Genomic DNA, 18053 nt, shown 5'->3' with positions numbered 1-18053 from the left:
GTATTAGCATTTTTTTTCTTTCTTTCTTTTTTTCTGTATGAATGAAATATTTACTTAAAACAGACTTTTTAGTCCTTCAGGGTAGTCTCACTCTCTTTTGATTTTATCCAACAGTGTTTTTCAGAAAGAGAGAGAGAGCTCTGTTGTTTTTGGATGAAGCAATATGATGCCACGTTTGGTCTTGAGCAATTTTCAGTGTGACAGCTTAGATTTTATTCAGTTAAACATTCGAGACTTGTTTCAAAAGCCAAATCTTCAATACTCTTGAGAATGGGCAAATTGCAACGGAAGCCTGTGCTACTAAGCACCGGTTGTTCATTTTACAGATAGGGATCAGCAGGCAAAAGAGCGCGGAACACACATCTGGGAGGTTTGATGCAACATACATGCGACGTGCCATGAAGCACAAAGGTTTGCACCGACTATCTTAACTGACCTTCACAAAGTCAGCATATAATGTTTAATACAGCATATTCTACATCAAGCAGATGATCTAAAAGTAAAAGCAAAGCACGGAGTCTGGAAGCACATTAAATCGTGGAAACTTTATTCTTGAGGCAAAGTGGCAGGGAATGTCTGGCATGAGATGAAGATGGCAAAGTCTGCTTTCTCCAGTCTGAGGTGACAAAGAGCCCGTAAAGTCCCAGCAGGAGGTGTAATTGAGCCATAATGAAACATTTTATTCTCTCTAGTAATTGTGTGATGAAAAAGAATAGCATTAGTATAAACGCACATATGCACGCGCACGTGCATGCTTGCATTGGAATAAATTCTCTTTGAAAGCTGTAGATGCTGTCCAGTCATTGAGATTTGATTGCGTTCTTGTATACGTTATGTCACTTTAATGACATGATTGCAAACCCACGCTGTGTTGTGTGGAAGCCTCAGCCCTGTAACTTAGAGCTCACGGAGGCATTTAATGAAGGACCTGCAGATTTAAGAAACAACATTTTGAATTCAGTGCGTGGTAGGGCAAGAGCACAGAGGTGGAGAGAAGGACTGAATAGACAAACGGATAATGAGGGGAGAGGAACATGGAGTGTTCCCAGAACGTTCTAGTAAGGTTCTCTCAAGTTCAAATCATTCAATAACATTAATAAAATGTTCATTCGATGTTATCTGGTCTTTAACTAGTGTTCTCAAAACATTAGGACACACATTATCAATACATCATTTATGAAACATTTTTCAGAAATTTTTAGTGGTATGTTTTTTTAGAGAACATTCAAAACTGACATTCCTATAATGTTTGAAAAAAATAATAAAATTGTATATAAAATGTATATAATAATTTTATACTGAGAATTAATTGGCAGGTTATGTGTAATTTCATTGCACATTAATCTCACATCTTCATATGATTTTAAATAATGTATGGATTTAGCGTTTGATGAAGAATGATTAAGGAATGATTAAGGATAAGGTAATATGATGATGGATGTATGTCTGAGCAAACCTCCCTAATTGGGCTGAACCAATGAGAATAATTTATAAAGAACAGATCAGGTTCAAATGTTTCATTAAAGTTTTTGTTCATAGTTTGGGAGCACATAGCTTTGCTTTGAACAATTTAAGCGAATTTAAAAATGAAAATGTTCCCTCGTTGGTATAAAGAACAGGGCTGGAATCAAATGTTTGATTAATTGTGCCACACTTATGTTTGACTGGAGTAATTCCCCTATATTTGATGAGTCCACAGACAACATCACTCACAGAATTCAACATACTTGTAAACACTTTATCTGAACGCATGTGTGTGTGTTAGTGGGAGGGACAATCGAGGAGGCAGATCGGCCGCCCCCCGGCCTGACAGCAGATGGCTTCAATTGAGCAGGAGATGGTGGGTGGACGTGCTTGCTGGTAATTACTAGGACACCTCTATATGATTCCTTAAATAGCAGCCTTGTTTGGACTAAAAATAAACTCTAGAGTACATAAAGGAATCATGACCTTTGACAGAAGGCTCAGAAGACTTTGACCATGGCCCCATAAATAGCGGAGGTCACATTTATAGATCACCTGCAAACGTGTACACACAGACACACACACATACACACATAATGACCTATAATTGTAGCACAGCCCCAGGCAGCAGGGCTTTGGCTCAGAATGGATGGCAACTCTAGATGAGATTGCAGAAGAAATCTCATTCAAGTGCCGTAACATCAATAGTTATATAGTTATAAGGTACTAACATGCACTCTTTAGGGGTGTACCCCCCAGTGACAGCTTTTGTCAGTGTCACCATTCAATCTTTAATTTAACAACTTTTTTAAATCACTTATTATATCAAGAACAAAAACAGGGCTGTCTTTATGAGTGAGTCATTGAATTATTCACTTAACCAATTTGTTCATAAACACTGCTGTGTGTGTTGCTCAGAAATGGACAATGGTCAGTTGTGCTTCAAAATTTTGTTTGTATCTATTTTCATTGAAGGAGCAATATTAGGCAAAATAATGTAAATACTGTCTATGATGTAAGTTCCAGCATTAACTTCTTGTTTATTGAACTGTTGGGCAAAAGCAATATTCCACTCACACTTGTGCGGTGTCAGTGAATTGCAAGCAGAATAGCACTCTTGCTCATGTAGAAGGGCCATTGCTTAAATTATCCGTCAAATTATTTCTTTTATATGCCATCTGTATATTCTTTTATAGTCTCACAAGCTAATAAAAAATATTATAGATTAATTCCAATACTGGATCCATTTTTTTCTTTTCTTTTTATTTGGTTACACAAGCCATCTAGTTTTAAATATCCATGGCAGCAAAATATAAGACCCACAAATACTAGGCTATTTCTCTTTTCTGTGGCTTATTAAATGTGTCCGTCTTTCTTCAGAGAATGTCACCTGACTAATGGGCTGCAACAGATGTTTGGATCCAATTGAAAGTCTTAAAACAACACACAGAAAAGCACACACACACACACACACATGCAAACCAAACCTTCTCATTTCACCTGGGAACACTCTGCAACCAGCTGTTGTCCAAACCATCGAAACTGCATGAACTTTGACCTGGCCTTCACCAAGCTTCAGCCAATTGTGAGCTGCATGCCGTAGACATAAAGACAAATGGTCCTATCAGTGTAAAGTGCCTAATGACTGACAGGTGTGTGGGGCTTGGGGGGGTTCATGTGGTCAAACACATGTGGTGGCCCTTGATAAGCCGCTCTGAAATGAAAGGGCTCATTTGTGGGTGCTCTGTGGATCAGGAACCTCACCTCCAGCTGAGAGAGGAAACAGGTCGGTTTGCTTCAGCTATGAAAGAAGCAGAGTCTACCACACAACCATTATCTGAACTTGACCATGGCTGACAATTGTATTCAAGCATACAACCAGCATCCAGGATGCTTTTCAATTATGGTTGCCTTGTCATAATATGGAATGCATTATCTTAGAGGATTCAGACATGAGTTCTTTGTCAGCGCTTTTTCCAGTATTGTCATCATTCATGTGTAAATGTATTCTTTCTCACCCAAGGTCAGAAGAATGTGATGATGAGAAATGTTTGAGTTTATATTAAATATGCAATGGTTATATACATTTTATAGCACACACACACAAACACACACACACACACACACACACACACACACACAGATATATATATATATATATATATTTTTTTTTTTTTGTTGCAGTGATCCATTTGGCCGCAGTCACTGCACAATGATGGCACGTCTTTGGCCCCAGTGGCTCTCCCTCAAACTATAGGAACTGATGATTGTTTCAGTATGTCTGCTGGTGCAGAGCCTCAAGAGAGAAACAGGGAAGGAAGAAGCCTGAGATCCATTCAGCTGCAAGGTTTTTTTTTTCATCTGTTTAAACAAGTTCATTATTAAACCTGAGCTTAAAAAAAGCTGAAAGTTAAAGTAAAAATGAAAGTTTAATTCTTGTTTTTTTTCTTTCTTTCTTGTTTCTCATGACTATAAAATAATAATAGAATCTAGAATTTGAATTTAAATATTTATTTTCCAATGAATTAATATAGCCAATAAAACATTAAAAAAATTAAATAATAAATAAATGATTTATCATAACAAAAAAAGCAAAACATTGAAAAATTTCTTAAGGGAAAAATCATTCATGACATGATATTGAAATTCATGATTAATGTAAACTCATTTTGGAATCTTTTAGTATAGTATTAGTAGAAGCCTATACAAAATTATATTATCATATTTCTCAAAACTATAAACATTCAGCAGTTTCAACTCTTGACAGTTTATGATAGTGCATTCTCTTTGTTAGTTTTGTGTTATTTAATGTTTAATTCATCTAGGTATTTTTAATATTGTATAAAAAGTACTTTTATTGGAGATTTGTCAGATACAGTACACTTTTTGGCAAGTTCTAGTGAAAGAGTTAGAAAAAAAAAGATATTAGTGAGATTAGGCTATAATTAAATTCTTTTGGAGATTAAGTGAAAATGGTTAAAATACCTTCATATACTTTTTGAAAGTTTTCAATTCTTTTGTTTTTGCTGAAATCTTTTAGTTAGATTCATAATCGTGACCTGGGAGGCTTTGGGTTTACACTACATCTCCTAGCCATGATTCAACAATAACTCAGTTAATAATGAGGTTAATTGAAAATAGAAAAAAAAAAAAAAACATTGAATACAAACTACATCTCATTTGATGTTATGACCTCTGATGAAATGCTCTCACTCCCTCTCTCAGATAGAGAGAATATAGCTGTGCAAGAGTAGAAAGAAAATGCATCACTCACTCGCACTTTGTTAACATGTATGTGACTATGTGTATACTAGTACAGAAAAGACATTATACTCACAAATGCATTCTCATTCTGTAATAGTTGTTGGGTTGTGTTGCCCTCTTCTGGTGACAGTCATTGCTTTCATTTTATCATGAAGTCATGAAAGTTAGAAAAAAGAAACCCTCTTTATTAAGTAATGGTGATTTATTTGTTCAATGGGAGTCCCTGTTACTTATTAAATACGGTCAATAGAGACACACTGCTGTGTGCACAAACTAAAGTATCAACAGAGACAAAGCAATATTCAAATGCTGTACTGTAGCAGAGTTCAGAAAACAGGGTGTACTACATGGACTAGACAAGAGAGACTGTGATCTGAATCCAAGGAGTGTTTTTCCTCAGTATCAGACAGTGTTCTGCCCACGGGCTGTTCACTTGATGCTGAAACACAGACGTCTGTGTCTGCAACATTATAGGGAGTGTTGGAATATTATACTTAGATTACGCATTAATGAGATAATTCATAATAATTGAAGAAGCCATAAATGAACAGTATTGAAAGGTGGCGACTGAAATGTTACCTCTGGTGGAGAGCTTGGGGATTTGCATGAGGGTGTTAGCATCCCCCCCCCAGTAGATGAAGTCTCATGTATAATTTAAACCGAGGTGCTGAGAGTGTTTGCTCTTGAATATGTGTAATAAACAAATGTCCTGCAATATGTTGTTTATTTGATCCTGAGGGTACAAATGTCACTATGCCTCTTGCTAGATCCGTCTTTATTCATTACCAACACAGTCTTACTAGATTCATTGTCTTTCTCTAATGCAAAAAAGCTTTTTTCTTATTGTGCACATCATTCATGTATGAGAATCATGTACAGTAAAAAACCCATATTAATAGTAAAATATTGTTGAAAGTAGTCTTTAATTAATTATACATTATAAAAAAGTATCAGAGTGCCTCTTGAAATGGATAGATGGATCCATCACCCTCACACTGCTATGAATAATGCAAGCATCTTCAAGGCAAATTCACTGAAATTAAAATTAATTCATGACACTGAAGGAAAAATGGTTTTCTGTCCAGTGCAAAAAACATTTTGAGTGTTTTCAGCCATAGACTTTTTTTTATTGTCACTTGGTGTGTAAATTCGGACCTCTGTACAGACAATTCAGTAAACTTTAAAACACAATGTAATGCAGTGTAAAATGCAATACTGGTAAAAAACAAACAAACAAACAAACAAAAAAACACATATATATGGAAAATATTGATGAGCTTTTATACAATATGAATAAGCAGATGATGTAAATTAAATAATGGTTGTATTAATATTTAAAGTGAAAAGATATTGCAAGTAATATGGAATTTTTAACGCTCCTGGAGAAAGAAAACATTTCTCATGCAATAGATCTGTTGATATGCTCACACTTTGTAGCTGTTTGTATGCTGCTCAATCCATCGTTAACCTGGAGGTGATCATACAGTTACTGTGTCATAAATATATATCGACAGAATGAAGAATCAATCAACATGTTGAGACCTGCAAACCCAATCCCTGCTGACACCCTCCTGAGGTGAGTGAGGCGGGTGAAAAATATAAATTACTAAGAAAATGGAGGATATGATTTCAAGAGTGATGTCTGATATCAGATAGAGAACATGCAATATACTTTTAAACTCAAGTGAAAATATAAGTGCAATTATAATAAAACAAATACAATTTTAGTAAGAATATTGTGGAAAAAATATTTGAATGTAAAGTCAGCAACAACAAAGCTCCATCAAAAATGTATTGTTAAAAACTTCTGGATGAATGTCAAAATCCTCATTTAATCCTCTAGCTCCAGAAGACATCCTGCTGTAAGAATATTGTGTAAATGTTATGTTAGAAAGTCCTCAAAATAACATTAAGGACAATGGATCTAGATCCAGCATTAGTGTAATTTGCCAAGGTATTGCAGTAGAACATTCAACTGTATTTAGGCATATATATTCTGTAAATAATAAATCTATTAAATTACTATAGGTAGTGTTGCTTTATAGTAACACAGTACAATAATTCTTCAGGTTTCTAAACAAAATATATCTTTAAAATATATGTTAATATGCATGTTAAATGTATGTGTACAATCACACTAACTATAAAATGTGAGGTTGCCTAGACATGAATGAAAGAAACCGAAACTAACACCACACCTGTGATCCACCAAATAACACTGATATTTCGAGTTATTGCTCAAGACTACAAATTGCCCTAATTATGATCTTTTTGCTTAGATTATGGTGAATTAGATGAAACAGCAGTTTTTCATCTGCAAGCATCATGTCCAAAGCTGTCAGACAGAAAGGAAACAAGATTGGACACTATGAGGCAAATGATGAAAAAGTGAAAAAGGTTAAAAATATGTATTGTTTTATATGTGGTTTCATATGTTTTAACCCCTTACCTTTGAACATAGACATGAAAGTGCACTATCCAAACTTAAATCATTATAATTTACGAACGCTTTTAAATAATCTTTTTAAAGAAGACAATCAGCTAATTATTGCAGATGTAGAATCATAAAAAAAGTATGGAATAGTTATAGAAGTTAAATTTTACTGTATAGAATTTTTTTATTGTTTTATATATATATTTATATATATATAGGAGGGTGCCATATGTCTAAATAAATTATGTTCCAAATTTTAAGTTGATATACAAAATAGGTTCCTATGCAACTTTGTTAAGGCGTTATACCAAAAAACAGCCACCAGGTGCCATCCAAACTCCATTGGAATTTTTTTGCCCTTTTTTTCTGTCATAAATGTAAACATTTCTCTGTCGATATTACTTAATTATCTTTAGGCTCAGATCTTTCCAACGATATGTACCAAGATTATAAAAAGTTTTGATTCTAAAACAAAGTAATACATTTTGCAAAATGACACCCTCCACTAAGGAGGAGGAGACCATTTCTCAAAGTACCATTTCTATGGCAACCCAATGTCCAATTTCAAATTGTATTTTACAGTATAAGGTTTGAGATTTTAAGATTTCAAATTATATTTATATTAAAATTACTAAAACGTGATAGGGAAAAATGCACTGGGAAAAAATATACTTTTTGTGGCAAAGTTTTTGTAACTCCTGTTATGATGTAGATTTGTAATGTTTTAGAGACGCACTCTTGTCATAACAAATCTACATCATAACATTAATCTATTAGCCTACTGTTCCTACATAATTTGTAAAAAAATAAATAATAATAATAATAATAAAAAATAATAATAATAATGAAAATAAATTGGTGGAATATCTATTTAAGAGTCTAAGACTTTTGCAACGATATGTAGTTCGTCATGAATATATTAGGTTTTAAAAATAATATAGTGAAGTAAACTGCTAGCAGGAAGGTGCAGTTAAAGGTTAAAGTTGTTTTTACAAATAGAAGTTAGAATGCTCTAAACAGAAGTCGCGGTCACACGCGGATTACAGAAACTGAGCATTGCCAGATTACGGGTTTATACACCACAAACTCTCCAGTGTTAGCTCATTTTGGGTTGCGCGAGACTAACCGCAGCCGGCATGCGCCTCATATGTAACCTAACATTTATTTAACTTAAAGATCTTCATCTATTTAAACGTATTTATTTTTTACTTTATTTTTTTTAATTGGGGGGGGGGGGGGGGGGGAGTCAAAAAGATAAATAGCTTATAGCCTACTTGGAGATTCATGAGCTAGCTAGCCTCAATAAGATATGAGTGAATGGGAGGAGCGCGTGGCTGATGTCTGATCTCTAAGGATCTGAGTTTTGTATTTTCTGGGAACTGAAATACAAAACACAGAGCATATAAAATAATGGACATTTTTTAAACTTTCCGTTTTAGCTTTTGTCCTTTGCACAGGTGCATGTTGTTGGATCCAGTCCCAGTGAGCACGGGGATATCTGGACCATGGAAAATCTGCAGGTTGAAATTATTTATTATTATTACATCAATAATATGCAAAATAATTTGCAGTTTCAAAATTCGTTGTTTAAAATGTGAACTGTCTACATTAACAAAAATGCTTTTCATTTGTTTTAGTCAGGAGAAGAGCCAAGGCAACAGATTTAGGCTATTTTATTCACATTGCTGATCTGGTGAAGGGATCCAGATCCAGGAGCAGGTCAGAGGCATCACGGCCATTCAAAGCGAGGAGCACGGGTAGGAATGCCAACTTTACTAAAGGAAAATATGTGGCAAATTGCAATCGTGGTTTTTCATAGAAAAATAACACACACACACACACATACATACATATATACATACATATATAATATATATATTATACACTGAACGAAATTAGAAACTCAGCACTTTTGTTTTTGCCCCCATTTGTCATGAGCTGAACTCAAAGATCTAAAACTTTTTCTATATATACAAAAGGCCTATTCCTCTCAAATATTGTTCACAAATCTGTCTAAATCTGTGTTTGTGAGCACTTCTCCTTTGCTGAGATGATCCATTCACCTCACAGGTGTGGCAAATCAAGATGCTGATTAGACAGCATGATTATTGCACAGGTGTGCACAACAAAAGGCCACTCTAAAATGTGCAGTTTTATTACACAGCACAATGCCCCAGATGTCGCAAGTTTTGAGGGAGAATGCAATTGGCATGCTGACTGCAGGAATGTCCTCCAGAGTGGTTTCCCATGATTTGTATGTTCATTTCTCTACCATAAGCCATCTCCAAAGGCGTTTCAGATTATTTGGTAGTACATCCCACCAACCTCACAACCGCAGACCACGTATAACCACACCAGCCCAGCCCAGCACCTCCACATCCAGCATCTTCACCTCCAGGATCGTCTGAGAACAGAAACAATCGTTTTGCACAACCAAAGGATTTCTACAAAAACTGTCAGAAACCATCTCAGGGAAGCTCATCTGCATGCCCGTCTTCGTCATCGGAGTCTCGACCTGACTGCAGTTCGTCGTCGTAACCGACTTGAGTGGGCAGATGCTCACATTCAATGGTGTCTGGCACTTTGGAGAGGTGTTCTCTTAACGGATGAATCCCGGTTTTTACTGTACAGGGCAGATGGCAGACAGTGTGTATGGCATTGTGTGGGTAAGCGGTTTGCTGATGTCTTCATTGTGGATTGAGTGGCTCATGGTGGTGGTGGGCTTATGGTATGGGCAGGGTGCATTAGAATGCTTTCAACGGCTCAAGCCTCCATTATCAGCTTTAAAAAACTGATGTTTTGGAACCAGCAAAAGAGGCATTGGATGAGATACTGAAGAAATAATCTCACAATAGAGATTTAAGTTCAAATCCCGGATGAATGCCTTTGAATATATAATCTGATCGATGTCTTGTGGTGTGGTAACCGTAGTATAAGCATAATAATTGACTCAGGTCCATTGAATAATTGGAAAAATAACGCACATCCGAGGTGGTGATGTGCACACCACCACAGTACTCTACTGTAACTGTCTGAAATTTCATTTAAACTGCCCATTTAAATTTCTTTCTTTTTTTTTTTTTTTTTACAAAATCTACTTTTACCTACAGTTTAAAACCAATCCTAGAAGCAGAAGAGATTTGGTGAGTTATAGAACCTTCTTATATTTATTATTCTTAAATATGTTCTTTGGATTACACACAAAAGGGTGTATATTCACACGGATAATTCTAAAAACGCAATCATGGAGAAATTACAATTTCAGAAAAATCTTTTTTTTTTTTTTTTACCCAGTAAAGAGAAACTAAAAGTTTTGTCATATTTACTTGACCTCATGTTTTCAAGTTTTTCCATGTCATGAAATTTGCACCGTTGCCTTGTACAAATATAATAAAGAAAGAAAATTGTTTTTAAAACTGAAAAAGAAGCAGTATCTTGTGTGTTTCATCTCTTTTGTTTATCCTTTGTCTTTATTTGTGTTGATATTATTCAATTCATTCCAACTTGATTGGTGCTCCAAGATTGCTGATATGAAGTCCATCAGCACTGAGGGGTTTCAGTTCTCTCTGCTTGTCCGTATGTTTGTGCTTTCTAGACAGATTGTGCAGTTTAGTGTTGCGGATTTTACAGAATACTAGCAATGCATTATGACTCTTCCAATAAGCAAATTTATGTGGTTTATTTACAGTATGTGCACAAGATAGATCAAAGCCTTAAAGGGATAGTTCACCCAAAAATGTTGTCATCATGACTTTTTTTTTCTGAGGAGCACATAAGTTGCTTTATTTTTTGGAGCTGATTGATTTATATTGTATGGACAAAAATTACATCAAGACATATTTTAAAATATGTTATGTTTCATAGAAAAAAAAGTCATACAGGTTTGAACAATATGAGTTTGATTAAATGCTGGCAGAATCAAAAATTTTGTGTGAACTCTCCCTTTGAGTAGGACGGTATTAATACTCGATGTCAATGTAATCTTCTGTCCTGCAGTGAGCGCTCAGCGCTGCAGGCGGCGCTATAGAGCAGTATTGATCTGTTAGTGAACAAAGAAGAAGAGCTGCACCATACACGAGTTTCTTCTGTTAGTTGAGCTGAAGTCCACTCACTAACTCCACTAACTAACCGTTTACAAATGTATACTCTGTCTTAAATGCATGCATCTCGCTGCTTGACAAAAGTTGAAAACATATGTTAAAAAAATTGACTTAAAATGAGAAAATTAATCTTAGGAATTGGCGGGTGAGTAAACAAAGCGCGTATACAGGAAAGTTGAAATATTGTCCCATGTTCAGTCCCTGCATATGTGAATTTTACATGAATTGACTTGGCAGGATGACGAATGGAGGAAAGACGACTCTGAGTAAAAGTCTCCAGGAGCTTCTGCAAAACAGCTGTGTTATTTCTCAAGACAACTTCTTCAAGGTGCCACGCCCACTTCATTTGTTATTAGTTCATTTGTTCATTCTCTGTGTAAGTAGATCAGTCAGTCATTTAACATGTAAATGACAAATTCTTGTTAATTTGTGTGTCTATTTCTCAGGATGACTCGGTGGTCCCTGTTGATGTCAATGGCTTTAAGCAATACGACAGTAAGAACAATCCTCTTATTTAATACTTAGCTTTGCTCTTCTGTTTAATGTCTCTCAGCATGTCAGTTGTCCTGGTTTGCAAAACACTGTATTTTATATAGAGTAGAGTGGGGGAAGAGTCAAGATACATTTGTTGTAATGATAGTCTACGTTGACCAGTGTGATGTAAAGGTTTTGACCATAAAGCTTACACTGGTGATGAACCCGAGAGACACATTTAACCTGTTTCACAGAAAAAAAATGACCTTAATGTCCTTAAACCTACATTATTTTTACAAACTTCTCTGCAGCTTTGGACGCCCTGCACATGGACAGGATGATGGCAGACACGGGCTTGTGGCAGGAGGATCCTCACAGCTTCATGACATCTCGTGGTCTCGCAGTGAAATCCACAGCATCAGAGCCATCCAATGTATTTATTCTTATTGTGGAAGGATTCCTCATTTTTAATCACAAGTAATTTTGTCCAACTATCTGTCTTTTAAAGATGAAAGATGAAGAGGAAGTCATACAGGTGTAGGTTTTTGGACAGTTGCTGTGGTTTGAAAGGCAAGATGAGACAGAACTCACATTCTCTCCTCAACAGATGCAAAAGATCTTTATGACAAATTCGTGACATTATAGTTCACCCAAAAATGTAAATTCTGTAGTCAGTTACTCACCCTCTTTTTGTTCCAAACTTGTACGACTGACTTTCATCTTGGAAACACAAATGAAGATACTGTATTAGATTGACAGATGTCACCTAAGGTGTGTGAAACCAAAACCAAAACTTTTATGCTTCTTAAAAAGTCATTGTAAACGTAATCCATATGAATGGAGCAATGAGTCACACAAGAGACACAGTCACTTTATATGATGAGCAGATTTAATTTAGACTGTAATCGACTCTAATAAACATTGATCAGTGCACATACATGAAGCACTCTGTCAAACAGAAGCTCAACCATATTTACTTGATGCACATTTTAATTTATTTGTATAATGTATGTTCATATACCTTTACAACAATTAACTATGTTTACATGGTCATTAGCTGATAGAATTACAATCCTATTTTTCATGCATATTTAAATGACCATTTGAGAATAAGAAGAAATATGAGAGACATTTATTGATCAGTTTTATCCTTAAAAAAGTTGAGTATTTTACCTTATGTTGGCTCTTTTAAGTTGCCAAATCAAGAGGGAGTGCTTTGTTTAGATCATCACTGACCAATCTTTCATTAAAACCTGGTATGTCAAGATTTTGAGGTATTCACTAATTTTTGCAAAAATTTTTAACATTTCCGTTGCATTTTTCAGAAGTGTGAATGACCTCTGGAGCACTTAAACATGCTTGAGCATGGATTGCATCGTCATGGACAGTTGAATGTGTTTCAAATGATCCATGTTGTACTTCCAGGCCACTTAATAGCTTGTTCAACAAGAGGTACTTCCTGCAGATCCCTTATGAGACATGTAGAGAGAGAAGAAGGTAGGAACGAGACTCCTGTTTGTTGAGTTTGGTTTGATGAACCATTAATGTTTTGACTGATTCGCTCACCTTTTTCTGTCTTAATAGCTCAAGAGTCTATGTGCCTCCGGATCCACCAGGCTACTTTGATGGATATGTCTGGCCCATGTACTTAAAAAACAGAAAAGCGATGGAAGAAACTGTAAATGACATAGGTACTGTAATATTTTACCACTCAATGAGTACAGTGACTTAAATCACTTTTATTGTGGTGAATTGTGTGAGTGAGGTCTTTGCACTTTATACAGTGTTTCTGGATGGCACACAGAAGAGAGAGACGTTGCTCTCAACTGTTCTTGCAGACATTCAGGAGATGCTTATGGCTATACAGAGATGAGTTGTCAGGTGAGTAGTTCAGCCGCACACTTATATGATTTAGCCGTTTACTCTCATTCATTTCTTTCTCTGACTGAATTTAATTCCCAGATTTTGAGGACCAACGTTTCCAGCTGTCGGTTTCTGCAAGTATACTATCAGAATCAGAATTATGAGGAGCTTTAATTCCAAATATGTTTACTCACTCAAGGAATTTGACTTCGCGAACAAGAGCTTCCAGTGCAGAAGAAAGTACACACATAGTGCAAACATAGATGTTAGTGCAGATATACATAGAATCACACAGTAAAGACAAAAAACAGCACAAAAAACTGAAAATAAGTAATGCACTATATATAGAAATCTAGAGAAAAACATTTTTAAATGAATGTACAGAAATGTTATTAACAAGTGTACGGTTTATACAATATACAGTTTCCAAATACCATGTATAAAAGTGTTTGTTATGATGGAGAGCGTGTAGTTGTGAACTTTTTGAAATATCTTTACTATTTAAAATAACTTTTTTCCTATTTGAATATTTTAAAATGTAATTTATTCCTGTGATCAAAGCTGCATTTTCAGCATCAATACTCCAGTCTTCAGTTTCACATGATCTGGAAATCATTTTAATATGCTGATTATCAATATTTAAAACAGTTGAGTACATCTTCTTTCAGGATTCTTTGAATAGAAATATCCAAAGATCACCATTTATCTAAAATAAAAAGCTTTTGTAACATTATACACTATTCCATTCAAAAGCTTTGAGTCACTGTTATTTCTTTCTTTTTTCCTTTTTTTTTTTTGAAAGAGATTATAGAAATGAATGCTGTCATCTAGCAAGGATGCTTTAAAATGATCAAAAGGGAGAAGTAATTTATAATGATACGAAAGATTTCTATTTGTCTATGTTGAGCAGCAAAACAATATTAGAATGATTTCTGAAGGATCATGTGACTGGAATAATGCTAAAAACATAGCTTTGAAATCACAGGAATAAATGACATTTTAAATTAAAACAGTTATTTTAAATAGTAGAAATATTTAAAAAATTTTACTGTTCTTGCTGGATTTTGGATCAAATACATGCAGGCTTGGTGAGCAGAAGATAATTTTTTAAAAACATAAAAAATCTTACAGTTCAAAACCTATTGACTGGTAGCCTATAGTTTGAAGTTAAAGATATTAAAATATATAGAGACTATTATTTGACAGTGATTTCACATTTCTTATTTGTATGAAGGATAAAAATGTTCATTCATATATGTATACATATAAATAATGCACACACACAAAATAACGTTGTACTAGGATGTAAAGTGATAAATAGTAGCTATAAAGGTTATTGTGCATATTTGAATTGTGAACCAAATATCAAAACAGGCACACCACAGCTCCAGAGATTGAGAAATGTTTAATTGTGTTCTCACCACAGGTGACGTTTGGAGCTGAAACGTTCTACATCAGATGTTCAAGCTTGAAACGTCACCTGTGGTGAGGACACAAATATTTCTCAATGTCTGGAGCTGTGGTGTGCCGGTTTTCATATTTGGTTCTAAGTCTTGTGTGGTTGAACACCCACACGGAGCTTTTTTGGCCTAACTGATGTGCACTCTAGCTGTTTTTTTTTTTAACTCTTAAATGTATTGCACAATGGGAGAACATTTAACCAACAAACTGCCGTTCAGAAGTTTGGGATCTGAATGATGTACAGTACTGTTCAAAATAATAGCAGTACAATGTGACTAACCAGAATAATCAAGGTTTTTAGTATATTTTTTATTGCTACGTGGCAAACAAGTTACCAGTAGGTTCAGTAGATTGTCAGAAAACAAACAAGACCCAGCATTCATGATTTGCACGCTCTTAAGGCTGTGCAATTGGGCAATTAGTTGAAAGGGGTGTGTTCAAAAAAATAGCAGTGTCTACCTTTGACTGTAAAAACTCAAAACTATTTTGTACAAACATTTTTTTTTTCTGGGATTTAGCAATCCTGTGAATCACTAAACTAATATTTAGTTGTATGACCAGAGTTTTTTAAAACTGCTTGACATCTGTGTGGCATGGAGTCAACCAACTTGTGGCACCTCTCAGCTGTTATTCCACTCCATGATTCTTTAACAACATTCCACAATTCATTCACATTTCTTGGTTTTGCTTCAGAAACAGCATTTTTGATATCACCCCACAAGTTCTCAATTGGATTAAGGTCTGGAGATTGGGCTGGCCACTCCATAACATTAATTTTGTTGGTTTGGAACCAAGACTTTGCCCGTTTACTAGTGTGTTTTGGGTCATTGTCTTGTTGAAACAACCATTTCAAGGGCATGTCCTCTTCAGCATAGGGCAACATGACCTCTTCAAGTATTTTAACATATGCAAACTGATCCATGATCCCTGGTATGCGATAAATAGGCCCAACACCATAGTAGGAGAAACATGCCCATATCATGATGCTTGCACCTCCATGCTTCACTGTCTTCACTGTGTACTGTGGCTTGAATTCAGAGTTTGGGGGGTCGTCTCACAAACTGCCTGTGGCCCTTGGACCCAAAAAGAACAATTTTACTCTCATCAGTCCACAAAATGTTCCTCCATTTCTCTTTAGGCCAGTTGATGTGTTCTTTGGCAAATTGTAACCTCTTCTGCACATGCCTTTTTTTTAACAGAGGGACTTTGCGGGGGATTCTTGAAAATAGATTAGCTTCACACAGACGTCTTCTAACTGTCACAGTACTTACAGGTAACTCCAGACTGTCTTTGATCATCCTGGAGGTGATCATTGGCTGAGCCTTTGCCATTCTGGTTATTCTTCTATCCATTTTGATGGTTGTCTTCCGTTTTCTTCCACGTCTCTCTGGTTTTGCTCTCCATTTTAAGGCATTGGAGATCATTTTAGCTGAACAGCCTATCATTTTTTGCACCTCTTTATAGGTTTTCCCCTCTCTAATCAACTTTTTAATCAAAGTACGCTGTTCTTCTGAACAATGTCTTGAACGACCCATTTTCCTCAGCTTTCAAATGCATGTTCAACAAGTGTTGGCTTCATCCTTAAATAGGGGCCACCTGATTCACACCTGTTTCTTCACAAAATTGATGACCTCAGTGATTGAATGCCACACTGCTATTTTTTTGAACACACCCCTTTCAACTAATTCAACTAATTGCCCAATTGCACAGCCTTAAGAGCGTGCATATCATGAATGCTGGGTCTCATTTGTTTTCTGACAATCTACTGAACCTACTGGTAACTTGTTTGCCACGTAGCAATAAAAAAATATACGAAAAACCTTGATTATTCTGGTTAGTCACATTGTACTGCTATTATTTTGAACAATACTGTATGTTTTAATGCATCAAGCCTGCATTTATTTGATCAAAAATGCTGTTATATAACTATAAACTATATATTATAGTCTATTATATAGTTCTATATATTAATATACTTGAAAATATAATTTATTCATGTGAAGCAAAGCTGAATATTTACAGCATCATTACTCCTGTCTTTGATGTCACACGATCCTTCAGAAATCATTAAAATATGCAGATTTATAATCAATATTGGAAATCGTTATGTTGCTTAATATTGCTTGGGACCTGTGATATTTTTCCTGGATTCTTTGCTGGAGAAGTTAAAAACATTAAAAAGAACAGTATTTTTTCAAAAGGATTTTTTAAATGGATAAAAGGTGATATTGTTAGAAAAGATTATTATATTTTGAACTGTTCTTTTTAACTTTTTATTTTATTGAACACAAGATACAAAAACAGTTTCAACACTGATAATAAATCAGCGTAAGAATGATTTCTAAAGGATCACGTGACACTGATGACTGGAGTAATTATGCAGAAAATTCAGTGCTGTGTCACAAAATACATTATATTTTAAAAGTATAATAAGATAGGAAACCAATTTTAGAAATTGCAATAATATTTCACTATATTGCAGTTTTTTTCTGTATTTTGATCAAATACAGAAAAGAGGATCAATTAAAAACATATTAGAAATCTAAAAGATGTCATTGTCATCTTCAAGAAGCCAGTCTGAGATGATTTGAGCTTTGTGACATGGTGCATTACCCAGCTGGAAGTAGTCATAAGAAGATGGGCATACTGTAGTCATGAAGGGATGGACATGATCAACAACAATACTCAGGTAGGCTGTGGTGTCATGGTCAATTGTTACGAAGGGGCCCAAAGTGTGCCAAGAAAACATCCCCACACCATTACACCACCACCAGCAGCCTGAACCATTGAGACAAGGCAGGATGGATCCATGCTTCCATGTTCTTTACACCAGATTCTGGCCCTACCATTTGAATGTCCCAGCAGAAATCAAGACTCATCAGACCAGGGAACATTTTTGCAATCTTTTGTGGTCAAATTTTGCCTGTGTGAATTGTAGCCTCCCTTCCTGTTCTTAGCTGACAGGAGCGGCTCCTGGTGTGGTCTTCTGCTGC

At 35.4% G+C, this 18053-nt stretch overlaps 1 protein-coding gene across 1 annotated transcript; it reads left to right on the top strand.

Moving 5' to 3' along the window:
• Positions 1-11172: 11172 nt before the first annotated feature.
• LOC127950797 (nicotinamide riboside kinase 1) lies at positions 11173-14061 on the top strand. The gene is made up of 8 exons (XM_052548103.1): positions 11173-11407; positions 11500-11590; positions 11709-11757; positions 12048-12213; positions 13162-13233; positions 13321-13427; positions 13521-13617; positions 13699-14061. Exons 1-7 carry the CDS (start codon positions 11379-11381, stop codon positions 13607-13609), a joined length of 603 nt encoding a protein of 200 aa, XP_052404063.1. The 5' UTR covers positions 11173-11378; the 3' UTR covers positions 13610-13617; positions 13699-14061.
• Positions 14062-18053: the final 3992 nt, after the last annotated feature.

This window comes from Carassius gibelio, chromosome A3 (genome assembly GCF_023724105.1).
Source record: "Carassius gibelio isolate Cgi1373 ecotype wild population from Czech Republic chromosome A3, carGib1.2-hapl.c, whole genome shotgun sequence".
Lineage (NCBI taxonomy): Eukaryota > Metazoa > Chordata > Actinopteri > Cypriniformes > Cyprinidae > Carassius > Carassius gibelio.
The sequence above is the reverse complement of the archived record's forward strand: the minus strand, read 5'-3'. Positions and strand labels throughout refer to the sequence as shown.